The following is a 25,124-nucleotide window of genomic DNA, read 5'->3' as shown; positions in this document are numbered from 1 at the left end:
ACTATGAACAGTGTTGCCAACTCCGCAGTAAGCAAAGTCGCTATTGGCTGTCGTAAAAGTCGCTAGAAGTCGCTCGTTGAAAACATTTGTGATAACGTGATTTCAGGTCCAGAAACGTTTGTAATATCACTGGAAAGAGTCGCTAGATTTGTCGCTAGTTGCTTTTGACAAAAGAAGTTGCCAAGAGGGTTTGGAAAGTCGCCAGATTTAGCGAGAAAGTCGCCAAGTTGGCAACACTGATTATGAAGTCTTTTTCTCTGTTTCGGTTAGGCTACTTTTTTCTCTACGGAGCTCCCCCTACAGGATCGGAGTGGATATTTTCACTGTTGTAAAAACTCACTGCTAACCCTCCTCCCTCCATGTGCATTTGTTTTCAACGAAGCTGGCAAGAAGGCAATCTGTTACTCCAAAGCTGTTTAATTAAGGTAAAAAAAAAATCTTGCATAGTTCCTCTTTAAGGAGGAAAAATTACATTTTGAAACTTAAATATATAGACCACATAGGATCTGTGGGTGAAGCTAACAGTTAGCTTCTCTGCAACTGTGCAAAATGACACCACATCGTTTCACATCAAGACAAACATGAAGACAAACTTTTGATCTCAGGGCAAGAGTTGCGAAAATTAGCTCCAGTTCTCAAAACTGTGTCAGAACAAAAAAACAAAAAAAAATCAAAACAACGAAGAAATATAATGAAAAAGTCACTGTGTTGTTATTTTTTTATATCTAATGTGCTAATGTTAAAAATAGCAGCTTCCACATCTGAGAGAGAAAAGGAAGCAGATCGTGTGTTTGATGAGAGTTTACTTTGACAGTCTCAGCTCATGGTTTTCATGGTGCATTAACTCTGACACACAGTACAGCTCCACAGTACTCCTCTGCAGTCTCTAAACACCGGTATTATTGGACATAAATCCCTGAGTAATTCTACACCGTTCATTGTACAGTGTTTAAACAAAAGGCCTCACACTGTTCTGAGGGTTTTGTTTGGTTTTGGTGCAGTGTACGGTGTGTGTGTGTGTGTGTGTGGCTGTGGTCATTACCGTAGCCCCAGAGCTGCAGACACTGCTGCTCGTGGGTGAGGCACATGCCGTTGTAGCAGTAGGCCACGCCGTACTGACAGGAGGAGCCGTCCAGCAGGTAGACGTTGGCCGGACAGTACGGAGAGGCCCCGGTGCAGTATTCTGGCAGGTCACAGGCCCCCGCCGGGCCCCGGCACATGGTACCGGCCTGCTTCAACTGGCACAGAGAGAGGGAGGGAGAGAGAGGGAGAGGAAACAATGAAAAGGGAGGAAGACATGTGAGACAAGACGAGGGAGGAATCCTTTTTTTTTTTTACAAGACAGTAGTTGTAAAAAAAATATAGGCTATATCTGTGGGGATATTGATGCATTTTTAGCCTCGCAGGTGTATATGCTTGACTGATGGTGGGCATAAAACACTACAAGAATCTAGCAGGGCAGAGGAAGAAGAAAAAAAAGGGGCCGAAGAGGACATTGACAGAGAAAGAGAAGAAGACAAAGAAGAAGAGAGGAAAAAAGACAGGATAGAAGACTGACGCCAAACTCGCCATCTTGTAGTTAGACCAGTAAGTAATGCTCGTGTAGCTACGTCTGTACCTCTGTAATTTATATTTGCAACAATACTGTTAAAGGGAACGACACTCCACAACTGTAGGGGGAGCCAGAGAGCAGAACATAATCATCCGCAGTGCGGCTTCAAGTTAAAAGACACAAAACAGAGCAGGTGTTTGATTTGGTTTGATTTGATCAGATTATTTGGGACCTTTAACACTGTGACATTATGATGTCATAACAAAGCTGTCACGCTCCCACTTTACTTTATGCTCCAGGGGTCCGTAAGAGGGTTCAAGTGGGAATTTTTCTCTTTTTAAAAAAAAATTTTCTTTTAGAATTTCTACCACTTTCTCTAATGTTTTAAAAACTTTTCTTTGGAGAAATGTTACCATTTTTTTGAGACATTTTACCAATTTTTTCAAATTGTTTTTGAGAAATTTTACCACTTTTTTCTAGATTTTTTTAAAAACTTAAAAAAAAGAAAGAAATCTTACTACTTTTTTCCAGATTTTTTTTTTTTTTTAACTTTTTTTTTTTGAGAATTGTGAGAATGTTTACCAATTTTTTTTTATAGAAATAAAACATTTCTCGACAATATTTCCAATAATTCACGCTATTGGCCCCAATTTGAACGCAAATTGACAAACAAAAATAATGGTCTTCAGTCTCAGAACAAATATTTGTGTATTTCTGGTGTTTGCTTCAAAATATTTTGTGGACAGTGGGGGTCCGTGGTCCAATTTGTGTCAATTTAGGGTCCTTGATGTAAAACAGTTTGAGAACCACTAGTCAATCGGACCTTTAGATTGCAGTGAAGATCTTCAGTTTGAGAAGATACAACACATTTGTCAAGTGTATTTTCATTTGAGGGAACGGTGCACTCTGTTATTAAAGCTGAATAACAGATGTTTTGAGCAGAAGACAATCTGGCCTAGTTTTGAATTTCACTCCTCTCACATTAAGCCACGTTATCTCTCATTTGGAGTCATGACCGTCCCTGTTTTAGCTCCATGTTTGGTCTCCACCAGCTCCACCATGTTTCCTCTACACCTGCTGCTCTTGGTAGCAATGTAAAAAGTCTAAGAGGTAAAACTCTGTCCGGAAAAAGATGTGAACAATATTGTGACGAGTAAAAACAAACAAAGAGGAGTTGTAGCTCCTCTTCCTGCAGACGGCGGCAGGCAGGTTATTGCTTCTCTCTCTGTTTGTCTCTGCTGTCAGGCTTAAAGCTCAGTGGAGTTTTGAGTGGGGTGGGGGGTCTCACTGCTGTGCTGTGTGTGTTACAACGGGACGTCAGGATTTGCATTTGAACAGCGAAGATGAGAGCGGAGATGAAACGTGCTGCTGGGATGTGAAGACGGCGAGGGCCGCTGTGACGGGAGCTGACTGGAAGCGCTCTGGGTACAGTATGCCAACACACTGACACGATGACTGACAGTGAACTAATGATACTGAGATACTACTGCAAACAAGGTGAGCTCCCCCCTTCCTCTGCAGCTCTGCCTCTGTGTGTGTGTGTGTTACCTTGCAGCCCTCGCAGCACACTCCATGTGCACACTGAGCCTCCTCCTTCAAGGTGCAGTTGTTGGCGTTGCAGCAGTCGTTGGTGCATTCCTGGAAAACAGACACACACTCGTTATTAATGAATGCACTCGTTAATTTTCTATAACCACAGACTGTAACATCTGCTCATCTACCTCGAAAAGTCTCAATCGATACTGTGTTTGGTAGTTGGTAGTAACAGTGAGGGATCATGGGATTTGAGGTTGCTGCTGAGCTTTGTTGTGATTGTTTCTCTTATAATTCATGAAGCAGATGTTCAGCAGGTTTTTTTTTTTTAAACCGGAGCTGAATCATCCTCCTCTCCACAGCAAACTGATCAAACTGCAGTTTCATGTTTCTCCAACGCTTTTTACTTTACTTTAGCCTTTAACTGTTGAGGGGTTAACGTCTGATGACTGAAAATCCTTCATAGAGTTAAAATACAAAGAGAGATAAACACAAATAAAAGGGAATCTTGTGACTAAAATGATAATGAAAATGTCAGATATGATTCGTAGAGGATATGACATCATCGACAGGCGACCAATGAAACGTACCGATACCACGATTGATCAAAGTCTCTAATTTCTCTGGTTTGAGAATTTGAATCCAATCTAATCCACTTTATGTATATTGCACATTTTAAAAAACATAAAAGTTTACCAGAGTGCTGCACAGTGACTAACATACAGGGAATAGAGTAAAGAAAACACATGAGAATTAAAAAAAAACACATTTATATTTAAAAGCCATAAAGAGGACAGACAGATTAAAAATGTAACAGAAACATTTTAGAGTTTAACAACTCAAAAACATCTAGAACACAAGTTTGGATGTTTTAAGAAACTCTATTTAACTACAAGTTCATTTCAATCTTATAATGTTTAAGGTTTCTCTCTTTCTACTATGACATCAGCATTATTTGGTGACTCATCTGCAGTTAAACACAGTCACGAATATTAATGAGACTCAACCTGAGCTCCGACTGAAACACAGGAATTTGGGATGATTTGGAAAAACTTGTAAAGAAGAAGTACAAACATTTTTAATGACAAAAGAAATTGAAATTTAACTCTATGTGTATGTGCATCTTCCTAAAAATCTGCAATAACCATAACAGCCTAAAAGGTCAGAGGTCAAACTGTCCATCAGAGGCGTCTTGACGCTGAATACACAGACTACTCACATGAATAAAAAAATAAATAACACACATAAAACATCTGAATCCAGAAATGTGAGTGTGCGCCCACTGTCACACGCAGTGTACACAAAAGACAACATCTCCTGTTGCCATGGCGCCCTACTCCGAGCCACGGTTACGGTCAAAACAGATGTGGGAGTTGACTCGAACAGGAGGAGGAAGAAAAAAGAAAAGGAAAAAAAAACCAAAAAAAAAAGCCAATTATAGCGGCAGGAGAGAACACAGAGGGGATTATGCCGGAGCACAACAACAATAACAACAACAACAACAAAAAAAGGAGCTCTGACTTGTTTGTAGTGTGACGACGAGCTCGGATCCTAAAACGGAAATAAAAGGTCTCTCTGTGTGACTTCCTGTGCAACGCTGCCGTTCCTCCATTCAGAATAAAAAGAGCTGTCGTAGATTCACTGGTTTACAATCTGGGGCCTCGTTGTTTTTCGTAGACGAGACGGTTAAAGGAATAGTTCAACATTTTGGCAAACTGGCCCATTGCCATAATCCCTACAGTCATAGCAGTAGGTTTGTTACCTTTAATTGTAGGTGCAAGTTATTTTTAGAACGGCGGAGCAGAGCCGCGAGCTGCTCAGAGCTACGCTACGGAGGCTAATGGGATTTCTTGGTTTCCCTCATCAAACTCATCAAATACACAATCCAACAACTCCAAAACGCTCTGGTGGACAAGTTGTGACCTGCACATTCACCACGCTGTGAGATAATAACAGAACGTTACCAGACAGAGTTGTTTTAGAGGGAAATTCATGCCAAACCGCAGATGCGCGTTCCTGTCGAGGGCAGTTTTTTTCGGCAAGCAGTCTCTGCATTTACCTCGAAAACAACTCAGTTTTGGAGCAATTTGGAGTTGTTGGATTGTGTATTTGATGAGTTTGATGAGGGAAACCAAGAAATCCCATTAGCCTCCGTAGAGTAGCTGTGAGCAGCTCACGGCTCTGCTCCGCCGTTCTAAAAATAGCTTGCACCGACAATTAACGGCAACGAACCTACTGCTATGACTATAGGGATTATGGCAATGGGCCAATTTGCCAAAATGTTGCACTATCCCTTTAAGCATTATTCTGTAGCTCGTCTCATTTGCAAGGCTAAGAGCAGGTGGCTTGTCAGCAGCCAGAGCTCAACTGTCAGCTCAGGCTCCGACTCAGAGTCATAACAAACGGCCCCTCGCCGCCTGTCAGCCACCAATTTGCTTCCTCTGTTTTTCAATTTGCTCGGCTGCGTGAACCAAAGACAGTTTACTTAACCTTTCTGAGTTTATAAAGCGCAAAACACTTCATCCCGATTTTGTGGCGGGGTGGGGAGGGGAGGGGGGAAACTACTTTTAGCTGGGTTTCCCACAAACATGACGTGCCACCACGCTGACTTTACTCTCCAGCGACACTCTTGTCTACAAACGTGACACCTCCTCCTACGAAGCTGCGCGAGTGTGACAATCGGTGAAGTTTAAGGGATGTTTACGTTGACTTGTCAGGTTTGGTTCCCACGAAAACCTCTGATCAGCTCTGTATCACGCAGCTGAATCCACACTGAGGAGCTGTCAGGAAATAGTCCCATCAAGTGACTGTGTGTGGGTTAAAAGCCCCATGATACACATGTACTGCATGATGTGTAATCAGCTGGTTGTCCCTTATGGTGTCTCATGGTTACAGCTGCAATTGTACTGCATCTCATGCAAAAGAATTTTATTTAATGCGTCAGTGCAGTTTCTTTTTATTCATTTTCTTATTTTCTTAATTGCTAATTGCTTATTTAGGATATGCCATTGTCAGAAGCATTGTTATTACATTCAGAACTGCAATTTCTTTTATTCATACTGTATCACGTGCCTAAGGTTTTTAGACTGTATAAGGAAGCTGGAAAACCCAGAAAGAACCCACACAGGCACAAGGTATTGTTCCTTTGAAGCTAATGTTAAAATTACTGAGCTGTTGTTTGGTTTAAAACAGTTTTAAAATACTCTATTTACAGTGTATAAGAGAGAATCTGTAAACCGATTAATGGTAATTTGATTGTGTACTTTTATTTTGAAGAGCAGGAAGTCATACTTTGAGTAGTTTTCTGTGAGCTTAAAGATGCTAAGCCAAGTTAGGTCACTTTTTTTCATTCTTCTTTGTAAAATCATCAATTAATGGTAATTGTATAGTAATCTGAAGCAAATGTAGATGCTTTTATTTTGAAGAGCCAAGCCTGCCCAGTTCGCTTTTTCTTCTTCTTAACATTCTTCTACTTTGTAAACTGCAGCATGTTGGATAATAAATGAATAGGACACATTGTGGTTAACAGTTTGAAACTTCAACTCCACATCACAAGGCCCAGGAATCGAACCCAGAACCTACTGGCTAACCAACACAGTTGCACCGCGCCGCCGTGAACCTGTGAACACATCACAACCAATGGGAAAACTCACGTCCGGTTCTCCACAGTCGCACTCCTCTCCGTCCTCCACGAAGCCGTTCCCGCACTTCTTGCCCCCGACCAGGTCCTTCATGTTGGGCATGTTGTACAGACACATGCCCCCTCCCTTCTGGAAGTAGCTGTCCAGGTCGCGTTTGCTGCAGCGGCTGAACACCTTGGGGAACGGATGCCTTTGGACGGAGAGGTAGATGACAACATTGTTATTCTGTGAATTTCTTTACTTCTTTGAGTTTCTTTTGTGGTGCTTTGAGGTGCCGTAGGACAAAAGGCTTTCAGCACAATAACACTCTAATTTGAAGGACGACGAGGGGAATTAAAAATCTGTGAGAATCATAATGAAAACTACAGAAGCCCTGAAAGGAAGGTGAAGTGTTTTTTTTTTAAAATAACCTTCCAACCTTCCTTTTATCTGGGAAGAAAGACTGAATGAAAAATATTTGGGTGTAAAGAGTCACCAAATCCTCTAGCTGTTGAACGTGACATTGATGTGTATGGAAGATGTTGAATGTCCACAGGAGATACTACCGGTATATGTTTCTACAAGGTGTTTAAAAGCAGAAACATTTTCACTATTTATTACTTTATTTATGCAATTTTGGGAAAGATGGATAATATAAATCCATCTTTTGTCCTCTTTTTCTCATATTCCTTTTCATAATCTCACAATTTTGGGGTTTTAGATGGATAAATATAACTTTTTTTTTTTTAAATCCTCAGAGGAAAATAAATATGAGTTGAACAATGAAACAATAAAATACAAATGCAAAGACAAATAAATACGCAGATTTCAATAAAAATAGGGGTAAATAGATAAATAAATGTGTTAATATGAACCAAAGTTTAATTTATGGTGTCATCGTAGGCAGGAAATTATGAATCTGATGCTGGACGTTTGATTTGTCAGTTTTACTATTATTTCTTACCTTATCATTTCTATATATCTATTAATGTGGATGCTCATGGTCTGAGCCTCCAGTTGCATCTTTTTTAGTCAAATTGAGTCCTGTAAAGGGTTTTTTTCCCGTCCTATGGGTAAAGATTTTACTTATCTCTCTTAAAAATGATAAAACATACAAAAATGATCCTGAAAATGTAAAATAAAAAACTTCTCTCCTCTTTCAAGGCTTCTGTTTGTACATTATCCAGGTAAATGTTTGTCCTTTTAGCTGATGCAGCTGTTTTTCACATGGTAATGTAACATCAGTGTCAGTGTGAACAGGTTCGTGCTGATTGAAGCCTGTCGTGGCGCCTCAGGCTCACCCGGTGGCGGCGGCCATGACGCAGCCCCCCTGCTCGGCCGTGGCCTCCACGCAGCAGCCCTCGTGGTCGTGGCTCATCCCGAAGTTGTGGCCGATCTCGTGGGCCATGGTCGCCGCAGCGCCGATCGACAGCTCGGAGTGATCCTGCAGTCACGAAATAGAAATAAATAGAAAGCTTAAGACTTTCTCACCTGAAGTCCTCTCTCCTTTTTTTTTTATTTCTGTTTACATCCTCCTTCTGCGCAGTGTTTGTTATAAAACAAATTCATAATTAAACTAATTACCATAATAACTGCCACACAGTTTAACCTGCAGCCTCTGGGCTCCACTGTTGTTGTGTATCTGTTGTTTCTCTCTTTTTCTCTGCTCTTGATACATTTCTAAACCCCGTGGGAGTCTAATAAAGTCAAACCTAAACACATTTTCATTTTTCACACAGATGCTCCAGAGCCACACACACAGTCTGCGGGTCATTCTGGGACGTTTTCATTTGCCAAGCGTTTTTGTTGTTGTTGCATAGGGATTGAAAGGGAGGATCGTTGAAATAATAGGTGATAGCCCGCTGACAGATGCTGATTATGTGTTCCCCCCGAGGTCAGGCAATTTGAGACAATCAGTTTCCGCGAACCTCTCCGAGGGAGGCACAGGGCTGCTGGGATTTACACTGTTTTATAAGGAAGACTGACATCACGGAAACATCTAGAGAGGAGCACTGTGTCAGTTTGCTTAAAAAGAAAAATAACTATGATGGAAAAAATAACACAGACTTCTCTCTGGAGCTGATCTGCTTCCACCATGTCAGTTTAATTGTACTGTATTAACTTGTTTTTGTGTGTTTGTTGAGCTGTTGTTGACAGATCATTTTTGGCTAATTGTTTTGTTCATGTCATCTCCCCTTCACCATCAGTGCATTTCAGTATGGATTTTTACTATGTTGTGCAAATTAAGTGACTATTTTGAACTACACTTCACATATAAAAACTCAACCAGGTACACAAGTTGAAATTTAACAACAGCTACAAACAACCTGTGTAACACAATCTGCGTTGAAGCAACTTTATGTAACAATTTTACCTTAAAATGATTGTTTATAGTTGACGCCTCATTGACTGTAACAGGGAGAACTGACACAGCGCCCCCTGCTGGCTGGGTAACTGGCGGACTGATGTATTTCAACAACTACCATTACATCAACGCAAAAGCTAACATGCCATCAGCGGTTAGCGATAATTAGCATGCTAATATAGAATAGTAGAGGAGACTGGAGGATTGTTGCAATGAAACAGTGACGTCCTGCACATGCTCATTCTAAACAGTGTTAATATTTAAAGCAACACAAACTAATTTTTACTATAAAATGATTGTTTCTAAATCATTATGGCGTAACAGGGAGAACGTCTCCTATCATTGACAAGGCGCTCGCTCATTGTTCTCGGCGTTCAAGACAACTTGCAACTTGGAAATTACAGGTGGGAAATTCGGTATGATCCAATTTTCCAACTTGACGTCAGTGGCAGTCATGAAACATGCCGACCTTCATCATTAATGGTAAGAATGGAACCAAAGTTATTCGTAAATGTTTTCACGCATCTTCATCTGTGTCCAAAATAAGCATAAATTGCTGCTGCACATATTTTGTCGTGCAATCAGCTACAATACGCCAAACTTCTTTCGGGCATCCCTGTTTTTTGCCTCCATGTTAACCTGTAGCGTGATGTTGGAAGAGAGTTGGAGTTCTGGCAGGAGAGAAGGCCAACGCCATTTCTGGACAGAAAGGTTGGTAATATCTTTATGTTGACTTAAACTTGTCAACAAATGCTCATGTTTGCAGAATCTCTAAGATGTACCTTGTGGACGGTTAGAGCTAATTAGCAAATATTAGCATGCTAATAGTAGCGGAGACTGGAGGACGGTCGCAGTAAAACAGTGACGACACTCATCCTGCACATGCTCATTCTAAACGGCGTTAATATGAAGCAATACAACCTAATTTTTACTTTTAAATTATTGTTTCTAAACCATTATGGCATTTCATTAACAAAACGGTCGCTAACATCTTTGCTAGTTACGTTGACTTCAACTTGTCAACAAATGCTCATGTTTGCAGAACCTTCAAGCTTTTATTCAATGGTAATAGGTGCAAAAGTGGTAGAAACACAATGAGCACGTGTTAAATAATGCTCTGAAGGAAGAAAAACACACACAGTGTCCTAGTTGCAAAGGTAGAAGAGCTAGAAACACACACACACACACACAGGTGGCGGCAGCAGTATTCAGACGTGTTTAGCTCCTCTTTGATCTGCTGAAAGCTGTCACTCACTCTTAGCTCTGCCTCTGAATTATGCATACTGTATAAAGCAGGGATGTGTTAACTGTCTGGAAATGCTGATGTTCTGCTCTGAAATCCCTCCCGTGTCATTTCATTCTCTGAAAGCCAAACTTCAGAGGTATAATAAAGCGTGCGCTAGCTGTGCTGGCCCTGTGGTGGTGTTGAGCGGTGGCGGTGGCGGTGGCTCCGCGGGGGCCAACAGGACATTTGGATTCCACCGGCCACAGTCGGTCCACAGGGGAGAGCTGACAGCCTATTAGAAGCAAATCAAGCATGGAGAAGCTATCGATCTCCGCGGCCCCACGTCCATTCAGTCCACCACCACAGCCGCACGTATATGAAGCCGTACAGCTCCACTCCACAGGCCGAGCAAATGGACAGAGTGGATGCTTTTTAGAGCTGTAGGAAACCAGGCGAGGTCTGAATGTTAACACCCTAAAAAGTACCAGGGAGGGAGCAGCTAGAGCACAGAGTCCTGAGAGGGTTCAACCCTCCACATAAAAACCAAACTATTCAAACTGGTGGAAGAAAGAAAGTCAAAGAAACTACGTTAAACCATTTAATTCTTTCTCAAAATAAAAGTTTTTCTCATACACCATCTGCATTAGATTACACTAGAAATGAATTAGATTTAACTCAAGTAAATCACAGTAACAGTATGGCATCGATTTCAGCGCAACTGTGAGGTTTTTACACAGATTTCACAAACACCTGGTCGGAGATTATTTTTGTTAGTTTAAGATTCAGACTGGTTTTAGAGTTTATCCTCACACAGACGCTCAAGCATCAGACAGGAGTCCCGGGTTTGTCTAATCAATGGGGGGTGAACCTGAACCGGGTCAGAGGTCCAACAACGTCACATGACCTAGAAGGACCTCAGAGCTCAGATCAGCCACTCACCGACAGCAACCATCCAACCAAACAGAAACTCATACATCCTCTCTTTTCTCTTGCTTACACCAGTGTTTGATCACTCCTTTTTAGGATACACTTCCATTTTCACTCCTCCATTATGTTCTTTACACAAACACTAATCGTAACTAACCCCATCTCCATAGGTTCCTCTACCTAAACCCAACCATTTTCTCTTTATAAGCCTAAAACTAACCAAAGGCTGCTAATTCTGCTCGTTTTTTTATGCTTTTAATGGTCTCTGGTTGATCGATTTTCATCTCCTTTTAATTTTTTCTCACAAAGTTTTAATCACTTTGGGTCAAGAACGTGTTATAAGATTAAAAAACCAGAAAACAAACAAATTAAACTCATTAAAGACAAATTAACCAGTTGTAAATTCAAATCTCCTCACACCAACCACTGCACCACAGCCCCGCACCAAACAATCCCCAACAATCCTGTATTTAATCTGGGACACTGAAGGAAAACCGAACATGTAGAGGTGACGACCGGACTGATTTATTTTGGAGGTCGTTCCGCACTAAGAAATAGACATTCAATAACAGCCGGACTCCAACTGGGAGAAAAGATTGAGGGTAAAAAGAAAAGATAGGTGACAGAGAAAATGTTTTCCCACGTACCACATTGATGCCTCCAGAGTTTTCCAGGCTGCACATCCCCTCCAGCGGCGCCATCCCGATAGTCGTCCCCTTGAAAATCACTCCCCTATCACAAAAAACACACACACACACACACATTTATCAAAAAAAAAAAATCACTTAACCTCAATCTCCCTTCAGCTCACTTATGGGCTCCACGGTGGATTCACATTGATTGCAGATGCAGCAGCAGAGCGCGGCGGCCCCGACTTGATAAGCCTGTCAGATGTGGGAGAGGGCGTGCGAGCCGAGGAACCGAAATCCGCCATGTGGTCTCTTGGCAGCCGTCACTTTAGCTTCCAAAAACAAAATCAAGCCCTGTCTGCTGAATCAAAACAAAACGGGCCCTGTGGTAGTATCAGCATAACTAATTATAGAGCAACAGGGGCCAACAATTTACTGCTTATGGATAAATCTACAAATGTGTGTGTGTACGTCACTGACTGTGTGTGTCACTGTGTGCCAGCAGTTTAAGCTGTAGCGCCGCTGCTGCTCGGCCCAATTACAGCCGAGCGCGGCGAGAGATCCGGTTTAATACAATCTAATGATTTGTCAATTTAAAACGTGAAGTATGAAATCATGTGACGCAAAGCTGGAGTTTATATGTCGACACATGAGGGGACGGCAGTGTGTGTGTGTGTTGGCAATGTGAGGTACAATAATGATTTATGATGTTATGCGATATATGTTTATGTTTATTTTGATTATGTATTGTGAAGAAAAGGTGACAGACAGGAGATAATGACCCTCATAATTATAATTACACTATGAAAAGCACAAAGCAAATGAGCTGTCAAACACTTTTCCAACAAGAAAATAACATCTTTAATTCCTCCCTCTTTCCACAAAATGATGGATTGATAATAATCTAATTGTTTGTTAGCTCCCTCGTACCCAATTTAAGTTCCGCAAATATTTGCAAAGAGGAATGAGATAAGCTTAAAGGGATAGTTCAACATTTTGGCAAATTGGCCCATTGCCATAATCCCTATAGTCATAGCAGTAGGTTCGTTACCTTTAATTGTCGATGCAAGCTGTTTTTAGAACGGTGGAGCAGAGCCGTGAGCTGCTCAGAGCTACGCTACGGAGGCTAATGGGATTTCTTGGTTTCCCTCATCAAATACACAATCCAACAACTTCAAAACGCTCTGGTGGACAAGTTGTGACGTGCACATCCACCACGCTATGAGATAATAACAGAACGTTACCAGACAGAGTTGTTTTAGAGGCAAATACAGAGACTGCTTGATGAAAAACTGCTCCCGACGGGAACGCACATCAGCGGTTTTGCATGAATTTACCTCTAAAACAACTCTGTCTGGTAACGTTCTGTTATTATCTCATAGCGTGGTGAATGTGCAGGTCACAACTTGTCCACCAGAGCGTTTTGGAGTTGTTGGATTGTGTATTTGATGAGTTTGATGAGGGAAACCAAGAAATCCCATTAGCCTCTGTAGCTATGACTATAGGGATTATGGCAATGGGCCAATTTGCCAAAATGTTGAGCTATCCCTTTAAAGGAACGGATATTGAATACAATAAATAAATAAAATGTAAAGAAACAGTGACCCTGGAATAACCTGGTGACTCCCAACCACCATATTTAGTTCATCAACTCGTTTGCAGGTTTTCCAGATACAGTAAGTGGGAACCCAGATTTTGTGTTTGTGTGTTTGTTTGTTTGTGTGTGTGTCTTACGTGAGCAGCTGGGCGTTGTCGTGCTTCTTGCGGGATTTCAGCTTCTGCCTCCACTGTAGGAAGGACCACAGCGTGGCGTTGGGCTCCTCGGTGACGATGCACTGGTCCCTGTCGGTCCAGACCTCCAGACCGATCAGAGGCACTCGGATGTTCAGAGCCCGGTAGAACTGAACACACACACACAAAAACACAACACAACACAACACACAAACGTCATAAGCTCCAGTAACACAATGTGAGGATGCCATCGATTGGCTCCTGATGAGGCCGATATCAGTGTGCATTTTTCTTATCCGTGAATCATTTATTTGGACACAAACAGAGCAGATGAGTAATAGATGACAGCGAGATATGTGATGAGTGTAGGACAGTGTGGGGCTGTTTGTGCACTCAGCAGCAGCAGGAGAGAGCATCAGCGTTACCTTATCCACGTAATTGGCAATTTCCATTATCCTGGTCTTGGTCTTTTCATAGTCCTTATTCTGCCGCTTAAACTGCAGGACAGAGGACACAGAGTGTTAGTGGCACGAATGAGATCTGCAGTCAGAAAAATACATTAAGTGTTAGAGACAATCTCTTAGCTAATGGACCGTGATTGGGTTTTTTTTTCTTGCTCCGTCTTATTTCTTGTTTTTCAAGATTTTCTCAAATTCCAAACTATGCCAGTAGGTTCGATATTGACCATTTTGATCAACGGTCACCCAGCTAATGAGGTTCCTTAAGGCCAGAGCCAACTAAAGCCCTTCATTCGTCCACCCTGGTCTCAGTCCGTCGTCCAAGTGTCTCCAGCAACCACAGGACTGTTGACCTCTCACATCACGACTGATCCTGATCTCCAGGCTTCATTGCATTGGACTCCCTCCAGTTCACCCACCGACCCAACAACACAAGCCCGGGACGGCAGCCAGAGCCATGCCCTTTGATTTACCCATCCAAACCTCTTCACCACCATCCAGGATCAAAGACTTTAAACCAAACATCCAAACGAGCTCTACAGAGCTGCACCACCTGCAGCCAAACATCAGGAAACCAAAGGATCTGGTGGTTGTGCGCTTGAGGACATCCAGACCCCCGCTGCTCCTCTTATCATCGGTGGAGATACATTGGAGATGGTCCAGTAGTCGTCTGTAGCACCAACCCAAACCCTGGCTGTACGTCTAGATCCTCAGTCTGAATCTGGATTGTATGCTTCCACATCTGGGCTGATTACAGCTGTTATCCTATATTGTTGACTGACAGCCAGGAACTGGTCAAGTAATAATATCTTTATAATATCTGTTTTAATATTCGCAAATTCCTTTTTATTTTTTCTCAAATACCGTATTTTCCGTTTTAATTTCAGTTTTTTACCTTTTACTCTCATTTTACTACTAAAACAAGTGTGTTTTTAATGTTAATGACTAAAATGTACACATACAAATAGAAATTACTTTAAATATATTGACGTAACCAACAAACAACACTTTTCCTCCATACCTTAAGAACAAATAAGTACTTCAAGTACCAACAAAATATTAATGCTTATGTGCTTTAAACTGTTACCAGTAAAATAAATTATATTAGTTTAAAAAATATTTTTTTAAACTGTGATTATAATGTGCCGCATCGCGAAGGCAATACCTTTGCTGCGGTAAGCACACTGAGATATCTGACGGTGCAACCCAATGTGAGCAATGCAGCATTCGGCGATATCATCGTGTAGCAGCCTGTAGTGGAGCTTCACCTGTAGATTGTTTTGAAGGGGGAGGGGGCATGTGAAACGACAACAGGGGGGTTGTGCCACCCAGATTTGCTTCCCTCTTTGCAATTTTCCCCAGACATACGTTCCTCTTCTGCACGAAAACATAATTTCAGTCAAATTTCGCGATATTCCGCGTTAAAAATAGATTCTGTTTTAATTGGCCAATTCTGCGATTCCGTGATCGCGGAAATAATAGGACCCAAGTCAAGATGTGGAAGTAGCATCTAAAAATACTGTGGACTGGACTTCCTGTTTGTTAACTGCTGCTTTGTACCAAAGCACTTTCCTGTTATTAATTTTTTTTTCTGATTGTGACTCTGGACACAGCACCATGGCCCAACCGGCCTTGCGTCACCACTTCTATCGTCCTCCATCATCATTATAATTACAGCAATTACACAAGGAACAGACCAGACTCTTCATACTGGTCACCATGATGTGCTGTTACAATCGCATTAAAACGTAGCAGCCAGGACTTTTATGGAGACATAGGGATCTCATCATCACTGCAGCTTAGTGTCTGGCGTATTTAAAAGCCCCTCCACCTTTACATGTCACCTAAATACACTCCCTCGTTAAGCCGACACGTCCTTCCGCCTCGTCTCCACATGCTTTTTTTTTCCCTCGCTGTGACTGTAATGTTAGCTCAGACCTCTCAGCATGACAGAGATCCATTAGCCGGAATGAGATAATTGTCGAAGAAGAGGCGGACCCCGTGTGTGAGCCATTTGAAGGCCCGTCTGATGTAAATGGATAAATGTGGCGCTCACGATGATGGTGATGCACCGTAAGAAGGAATATTTTGCAGTTGCATGGATGGAGAGGGTTGTTGTTGTCGGCTTACCAGTGTGTTGTCTGCCACGATGTACAGCTCCATGTACTTGGTTGTTCCCCAGGCGTTCCTCTTAACCTGATGACAAAGATCAATGGGAACATGGTTATCAATGTAGAATCAGTTGGTTCCATTCATGTCGATTGGGAGTTTGGGAGTCACATGAATATTCATATGTTCTTTGAATCTTAAAACCAACCCTTTGTGATTGATCTCCATCAGTTTCAGTGTTTTAACTCATATAATAGAATAGAACAGAATAGAATGTCCTTTATTGTCTTTGAATGTTCGTTGTACACATGACAAACCAGACGGTGCAACAATAGATAAAAGAGACTGTAAAATTAGCATAAGAAGAGAAGAGAATAGCTAGAATAAATAATGTTAATAATGAAATGAAACAAAAATGAACAAAACAAACACAGTTGCAGTTTTGCACAATCCCATATTGCACTGTGATTAGGTTTTTGGTGTTTCTGAGTGTGGATACCGCTGTGGGGTAGAAACTGTTTTTAATTCTGTTTGTCCTTGTCCTTTTTGCTCTGTATACCGTCTGCCTGATGGAAGCAGTTCAAACAGGGAGTGACCGGGGTGAGAAGTGTCTTTTTTGAGGCAGCGGACCACAAAACTCCCAAACATTTGTCCCCAACCAATCGGGCAGATTTTTATCAAACCTGTATCAAAGCCAGTGGTCTGGAAATGACCCCTTGTGTTCAGCAAGTAAAATTGTTCAAATATGCCTTTAATAAAAACCAATAAGACAGAGACAATGTTCTTTTGTGTTTTTACTGAGCACAGTCTTAAATCATATTTAGTAATAACAGTAATACATAGACAAAATCAAATATAAGCAATTGTAAACTGTAAACTAATAACATCTCTTCTTGTCTTTATTATTACAATCATAAACTATTTCTACTGTATTTATTTGAATAAACAGAGAATCACAAAGCCGAGGCAGATACGTAGACACAGGGACCAGTATGAGACTGCAAAATCAAAGAGGAAAAACATCGACTGGAGGAGCCATGACTGATTGTACGACCTTAGAAACCCCCAATAGTGTGAATGTATAGGTGGCCTCACAGTCCCTCCATCATTAAGCCTCCTCCCTCCTAACATTTGATTACCGCCATTAGCGAAAAGCTCTGCTGTAATTAAATCCCATTTATTTACACATGGGGTGTCATGAGGACAAACTCCACTCCACTACTTCACTCAGGATCTACGGCCTTCTTATATATTACCTCCAGTAGTAAAAGCGTCTGAATCGACATTGGTGAGAAAGGAAATACAGAAAAACCAGTCACAAAAACAAACTACCCTCCCTTCTGTCCTAACGATGATGGAGCTAAGGCAACAACCGACAAGAGGTGAGTGTGTGTTCGCTGCACGTGTCTCTCTCCGCAAGCGAAAGGAAAGGAGGAGCTTTTTATAATTAAATTCCTGGACTTAGCGCTATGAATTACCCTGTTGAGCACGGCCTCTCTCTCTCTCCTGTGTCCCTGGTCTTTGTGTGATTGCTGATAACCTCCTCACACTCCCCGGTGTGGAGAGGTTTTCTTAAGAACACCTCAGGCTAGGAGAGAGAGAGGGAGGGAGAAAGAACTGTGGCTTCTTTGGTGGAGTTGGATATTGAATTTCAAATCCAGCACCTGAGCTAACTTCCCTTTCAGCTGAGAGGAAAGGGGGAATAAATTTGATCATATTTTCAACATAAATACCAGATCCGAATGACCACCGACTGTACAATTCAAATCTGTACTGTATCGTACTATATCTATCGCAGTCACATCATCTCTTTCCCCTCAGCACGGCTACATATGGTCTGATCAGAGGACAGGAGTCGGGAAGCATCATCAAACGTATCCAGGAGGTGGAGGACGTCTTCTCCGAGGTTTGAGGACCTCATGCAGCTCTGCAGCAGCTCTTAAAGACAGAGCTCAGAGGCTTCAGCCACCGGCGCTCTGGTATGGTTTTTTTTTCATCTGAATCTCCAGAAGGAGACAGTGCATGTTTTTCAAAAGAGGTGATTTTCAAAGTTTCCAGACCAATTCCTTCATCTTCCGTGTAAAAAAAAAGTAGTGAATATTCATCAAGAAAGCCAATTACAATTTGGAGGCGAGAAGGCCAGTGATAGAAAAGGATCTGTCTTCGTTAGTCCTTTTTTTTTTGTCCTTCAAGATGTTCAACAAACCTTTTCTCTGATCATTTTACTTCATTTTTCTGCTTCGCCAAGTCTGGCTTCGGGGATGTTTTGCCAGCCAACAAAATTTGAAGGAAAGTGGGTGTAAAACCACTAAAAACAAACAGAGAAGTCAGAGGAGACACCGTCTAGTCTACAAAACTTCTGCCTCCTTGCAAGGATCATCATCATCATCACCCTAGACTCTGCTCTCCACCAATCCTGGGCCCAGATCTCCAGACCAGCCGAGAGGCCGAGCCGTCTGACCCTGGAGCGTCGCCCCGAGAGAGTTCAGCACCAACACAACTGAAAGGAGTTGAGCTCTGCAGAAGAGTAGTTCTCTGAATTCTTGTGGTAGCTCCAAACAACAGACTGAATTTTAAAGGGATAGTAGCATTTTTTTTTTAAGTGGGGTTGTATGATCTACAAATAGCCCCTAAGTACTTTAATTGTAGTAGAAGACTCTCTGCACTGCTCCCGTTAGAATCGCCAGCCCATAGCCCTGCCCAGAGATTTACAACATACAGTGTTGTGAATGGACCCAAAGAAACGGCCTATTTTCGCAGCCTAAAGGAGGTTTTACCTGAAAAAAAATACACAGTTCCATTGTTCGCTATAATATAATTTTTTCCAGCCCCTCAAAGTGCAGGAAAAAAGTTTTTATTTGGACCTAACCAACTCACATATCCCTCCGCTCAGGGTTAGCGCCCGCCAATCAGCAGTTAATTAGGTCCAAATAAAAACTGCACTTTGAGGGGATGGAAAAAATTATATTATAGCGAACAATGGAACTGTGTATTTTTTTTTTCAGGTAAAACCTCTTTTAGGCTGCGAAAATAGGCCGTTTCTTTGGGTCCATTCACAACAATGTATGTTGTAAATCTCTGGGCAGGGCTATGGGCTGGCGTTGCTAACGGGAGGAGTGCAGAGAGTCTGCTACTGCAATTAAAGTACTTAGGGGCTATTTCATACAACCCCACTTTAAAAAAAATGCTACTGTCCCTTTAATATCAAATAGTGACCAGGCTCTTTATTCATCTTTGATTCCAACTCTGTGTTTATGTGTTCACTTCACTATCAACACCTCATTTATTCAGCGGCTCGTAGACACAAATAAATAAATCCTCATTTATTGCCAAGTCGTGATCCTATGTATTCCTTCACAGAAACAGAGATCCCCGAATTGAGAATTTAATACCTCGGCTTATACGACTTAATTTGTTCCGTCTATTTTCCTTCAATTGAAGGTGGTGCCCCAATTTTCCAAAAGTGCAAATTTAAATTGAAGTGCAGCAGTCATTATAGAGGGGAGGGAGAAGGGGAGGAGGTGGGGGCTGCTACCGTGGCTTGGTCTGGACTTAACACCAATACTGCAGTAATGACAGCCTTTGGAGCTCAACACACGCACACAGACACAGACACAGACACAGACACATTTCCACAGTAATGCATTCACACATCACATTATTCATTTGAGAAGCAAATAGTAGCAGAGGCCTTGGGACAGTCTGGGGTCTGCTGTGGCTGGCATTTCTGCATAACAGCCCAGGATTAATGGGCGTCTGTGGAGGGAATTGGGAGAGCCAAGGGGGTCTGATGCAGGAGGCAGCCAGATAAAGAAACAGGGGGGAAAGGACAACGCCGCTTTAGCACACGAGGAGCGGAGAAAGATGAGAACAGTTTAACGTAATTGAAAAAAAACGAAAATGGGAAGAAAAAGAAATAGTGATAAATAAAGAAATGAATATAAACCCCGAACCAAAGATTGACTGTTTGTCCCAGAGTTGGAGACGCAGATGAACAAACTGCACCGGTGTTTAGCTTCTTCTCTCTAAAGCCAGAAGACATTGACTCATAGTCACGACCCTGACCGAGCCCAGAAGCCGAGGCAAAGCCCTGATTTACATAATTTCCAGTGCAGTACAGGAGCAATTTAATACTTTGAAATGACATCTATTAGCCTGTTAAGTATTGTGCTTGCATATGACAAAACCTCTTTCCCTGCAGAGACAAACGTCCTCGTGTGTGTTTGGCGATTTGATTCAGTTATAAATAAATGAACCAAAACAGAATGGTGACTCAGTCCATCACATCACAGGAAGTAGATTCAGGGTCCCTTAATTAATGTTAGTTAGTACATTATTAAGCATTAATTAACTGTTTACAGATATATTAACAATCATTATTATGTATTACGTAGGATTAGGAAACACATTAATTAATGTAGCCTATTAGTAAGCAGTTAATTAATGTTTACTACTCAAATTTAGTTAAGTAATAATACAAGTTGAATAATGTAATTAGTTATCATTATGTATGCATTACTCAGCATTAATTAACACAATAGTTTATATATTAATGCTTAATAATGTACTAACTGACCCTTATTGTAAAGTGTTACCCAGTGTTTTTCTGTCTCTTTCAATGCAGTGACTCTGAACGTCAGTGGCACAGGCCTGTGGGTGTTAAGGGGTTAAAAACAACACAATAGGCTTTGAAGATTTTTGATTTTTTTTTTGCCAAGGACCCTCCAGACTCTGATTTCCACTAGTCTCTCTGAGTATCTGCATCTACGAGCTGCTGATAAAGGGAACATCTCAGTTTTTATCCCGAACATGCCGTTAAACTGCGGGGAACACAATATTTCAGCTGTCATCGTGTTGTTGACATGTGAATGCAGAGTGTTGCCTTGCGTCTGATAGCGCCGCTCGGTGCCTCGTCTCTGAAAAAACCGCTGCCAAGAAACTCCCAGTGAGCGATGATCGCGGCACACCGCCCCACTTCACAGGAAAATGCAATCAGAGCCAACAGGTGGACGGCGGTGAAGAGGCCTCGTTGCTCTGGATCCGTTCCAGAGATTTAATGATGTCATTTCAATGTATCATCGACTCCAGTTGTTTCCCTCAACCAGCTTGAAAGTCTTCTGCTCTTGTGTTGTTTTCTGACCTTAGACTTTTTCCCGACGTTTTTGGAATCGCTAATAGCAACAAGTTCCAAGAAGAAACCAAGTAGAAGAGTTGTGGAGAAGAGTTGTTTTTCTGTTTTGTTTTTGGTAAATTATTATTGCACGATTTGAATGATGGATTTTCTCCCAAGCACAATAAATACTGGCTTATTTGATTTGATGTAACTGTTTAGATACACTTTTCCTCCTGAAATGAAGTCATAAACTGTGAGCAAAGGGACAAGTTGCCCTGATGAGACAAAGGGAGTCGTACTGTTATTTTTTTTTTTCAATCACAAGCAGGGGTGGCCCAAGCCTCCATGGGGCCCTAAGCAAAACCTTTATTTTGGTGCCCTCTATTACTGCCAATAATACTATTTCATTTTTTACTCTGTCATTAGGAATTATCATATTCTGGCAGTTTTTTTTTTTTTACCCATCTATAGCTTTTATTCTGAAATGGCACTGGATTGATTTACATTTAATCTTCAAATTGATGTAGTACTGGGATACTGAATGTCACCTAGGTCGACTGAAAAAAAAACCCAACAGACAATGCATTTGCTGTACTGTTTTTAAAAAATTTTGGTTTTAAATATACTGCAAAAGAAAAGTGCAACAACAATTTGAAATGCAACAATAATTTAAGTTTTTTGTAATGACGCAGTGTTTCTCTAAGGATCGACAAAAGTTACGCACTACAATTTAAAAAAGTTACTTGCCTTTTGGGGCCCCCCCAATAGTCATGGGGCCCCAAGCAAGTGCTTACTTCGCTTATGCCTTGGGCCGGCTCTGATCACAAGCTTGTTATTTTGTATTCAACATGAAAGTTTAAGTTTGTCTTCAATAAATTTGGTGTGCTTGACCGACACGGATCGGAGTTGTTGCTAACTGTACAAGAGAGCGGGTCGAGACCACGGCTGAACCTCTGAAACAAATGACAGCAGCTAAAAGACGGCCAGATGCCGCCACAATGTGAATAACCTTTACATATTGCAGGCTGAATTCAGTAGGAAAGTGAGTTGACATTTGCTCTGTAAACACTTGAGACTTGAGTTGGACTTCTGGGATTTCTGTCCCAATGCATTTGAAATGTAGTGTTGCTCCTCTCAGACTCGACTTGGAATCACTTTTAAAGTCTAGAAACTCAGACTCAGGACGTGACTTGGACCTGCAATATATATTTCTTTTTTTGCCAATATTCAATGTTTTTCATTTAACACATTTCCTAACATTCATATTCACTTCCACCCTTTCTGTAAAATGGATAATAGTACCTGCACTGAAAGTAAAAAAAAACATTTTAAAGCTGCACTGAATGCTTTTCGAATTGACATTCCTGAAGATGTTAAGTAGTATCTTCCAATGCTACATAATAATCCAATTATTAAATGGTGGATAGTCCACCAGAACTGGCATTAGGAGGGAAGGTTATGCATTTTCTTTGCTTTTAAATAACATCAAAACCTTTCAGAGGGAAAGAAACTAGTACAAGACTGTCTGATTTATCTGCGGTTAGGTACATTTTGCTGTGGTATTCTGGTTGTAATCATTTTTCAGATGTTTTCAGAGCGTATTTCATCTTTTGACATACAGAGATGAAACTGTTATTGATTTCCTTATCTGTATCCGTGTAAGATAGCAAAAAAAAAGTAATATTGAAATCAAAGGTTTCTCATTTATTTTCTAGCAAATAGGTGTTTTTGTGTGTGTGTTGGGGGGGAGGACTCACCCTTAGATGAAATGGTCTGAGCAGGTCAGACATGTGGTTGGATTGTGCAGTGTGATGGCTGTGGCCACAGTTTCCAGCTTTAATAGGCAGTTCCTCGGCACTCAGCAGTGAGTGGTGAAGAGGATCCACACCACCAACGATTGGTTCCAGGTAGTAGGTGTCGCTAGAATTCAAGGATATCAGGCCCCTGTGGTGAGAAAGACAAGAAAAAAAAGGTGTTGTTGGTATGTAGGCTTGTGGAAGACACACAACGATGGGTTTTAAAAGGACATTTTTCATTTTTGTCCCTGGCCACTTTGGCCCAAGAACACGCTGCCTTTTAGAAAGCAATGTCCAATTTAACCAGAATGTGAAAACGATCACCTTGAATGCAACTGATACTTAGAAAGGAGGCTGCAATTGAAAAGTATTTTTTTTGCCATTCATAAAGGTTCCTAACCGAGTAAAATGTCAGGGTAGTGTTTAAGAGGCTGCCATGAAAAGACATAGTAGAGTTTACTAAATACTAAGGACACTTAGATTCCTGGCTCCCCAAGTCCGGGTGTCTAAGTGTCCTTGGGAAAGACACTCAGTACGTTTACATGACACTTGAAAAAAATGAATTATTGCTTTAATCCAACTATAACTGGACAACTGAAGTGCATGTAAACACCTTAGTCCGACTGAAACCGGAGTTGGAGAACTCCAATTAAGACACCCAGATAATGCGATTGGAATTCGATTTTCTCCGTCATGTATACACCTTTAGTCGGAGTATAACTGGACAACGCATGTGCGCATGCTCCACAACAGTAGAGACGGCACAAAGTGGAGCAGAGAAGCCGCCCGAACCCGGCAAAGTACAGAAAAAAACCCAACATCAGCGCAGATTCAATGCATTTCACACAGCGTGACCAGCAAGAGTGTTTTATTAAAAAGAGAGAGAGAGAGGAAAAAAGGAAGCCCGTATTCTATTCTCAGCGTGAATCCGGCCCAGACTGGCGCGTCTGATTGGGAACTGCAGTTGAGAATTTATTATTAAGCTACTAAGTTGTTTATATTCAGTTTTTTACGAGGTGACAGAAAAGTCAACAGGACAGGCGGCGTATTAACCTGTTGAAACAACGGGTGACGCCGCATGAGGGGGCGGACCCCGTCAGTTATTCGATTTTCTCAGTTGCATGTAAACTGAGACAAGGACAGAAGTCCGACTTGACGCCAAAATCGAATTTTGAGCATAGCTCGATTAAAGGGATAGTTCAACATTTTGGCAAATTGGCCCATTGCCATAATTGCTATAGTCATAGCAGTAGGTTCGTTACCTTTAATTGTCGGTGTAAGCTATTTTTAGTACAGCGGAGCACAGCAGCTGGCTGCTCAGAGCTACGCTATGGAGGCTAAGGGAATTTCTTGGTTTCCCTCATTAAACTCATCAAATACAAAATCCCAAAACTCCACAGCGCTTTTGTAGACAAGTTGTGACCTGCACAACCACCACGCTATGAGATAATGACGGAACGATACGAAACGGAGCCGTTTTCGAGGTAAATTCATACAAAACCGCTGATGCGCGTTGCGTTCAGGGACAGTTTTTCAGCAAGCAGTCTCCGTATTTACCCTGTATTTACCTCGAAAACGGCTCCGTTTCGTATGGTTCCGTCATTATCTCATAGCGTGGTGGTTGTGCAGGTCACAACTTGTCTACAAAAGCGCTGTGGAGTTTTGGGATGTTGAATTTGATGAGTTTAATGAGGGAAACCAAGAAATTCCCTTAGCCTCCATAGCGTAGCTCTGAGCAGCCAGCTGCTGCGCTCCGCCGTACTGAAAATAGCTTGCACCTACAATGAAAGGTAATGAACCTACTGCTATGACTATAGCGATTATGGCAATGGGCCAATTTGCCAAAATGTTGAACTATCCCTTTAAGCTCTGCATGTAAACGTACTGACTGAACCCACACTTGCCCTCCGATCATCACATCATTGGATGTACAGTATGAATGTGTGTGAATGATTGGCCTCCAAGCCCGTCTGCACACAGAGCTGTATGAATGTGTGTGGGAATGGGTGAGTGTGACAATACAGTGTAAAGCGCTTTGAGTGGTCCAAGTGACTAGAAAAGCGCTA

The 25,124-nt window shown here is 41.7% G+C and overlaps 1 protein-coding gene across 1 annotated transcript in view; it reads right to left on the bottom strand.

Moving 5' to 3' along the window:
- adam19a (ADAM metallopeptidase domain 19a) overlaps positions 1 to 25,124 on the bottom strand; it is a 168,158-nt gene that overhangs the window by 26,534 nt on the left and 116,500 nt on the right. The window contains exons 6-14 of the mRNA XM_085758931.1: positions 23,020 to 23,206; positions 16,171 to 16,236; positions 14,008 to 14,079; positions 13,586 to 13,752; positions 11,870 to 11,954; positions 8,007 to 8,149; positions 6,739 to 6,916; positions 3,101 to 3,190; positions 1,043 to 1,238 (exon numbers count right to left, since the gene is read on the bottom strand). Coding sequence (XP_085615057.1) covers positions 1,043 to 1,238; positions 3,101 to 3,190; positions 6,739 to 6,916; positions 8,007 to 8,149; positions 11,870 to 11,954; positions 13,586 to 13,752; positions 14,008 to 14,079; positions 16,171 to 16,236; positions 23,020 to 23,206 — 1,184 coding nt within the window. The remainder of the gene's footprint in view (positions 1 to 1,042; positions 1,239 to 3,100; positions 3,191 to 6,738; positions 6,917 to 8,006; positions 8,150 to 11,869; positions 11,955 to 13,585; positions 13,753 to 14,007; positions 14,080 to 16,170; positions 16,237 to 23,019; positions 23,207 to 25,124) is intronic.

The sequence above is a fragment of the Trachurus japonicus genome, chromosome 18 (genome assembly GCF_045865225.1).
Source record: "Trachurus japonicus isolate A0001 chromosome 18, Traja_1.0".
NCBI lineage: Eukaryota > Metazoa > Chordata > Actinopteri > Carangiformes > Carangidae > Trachurus > Trachurus japonicus.
Note: the sequence above shows the minus strand (reverse complement) of the source record. Positions and strands in the feature narration are given on the sequence as shown.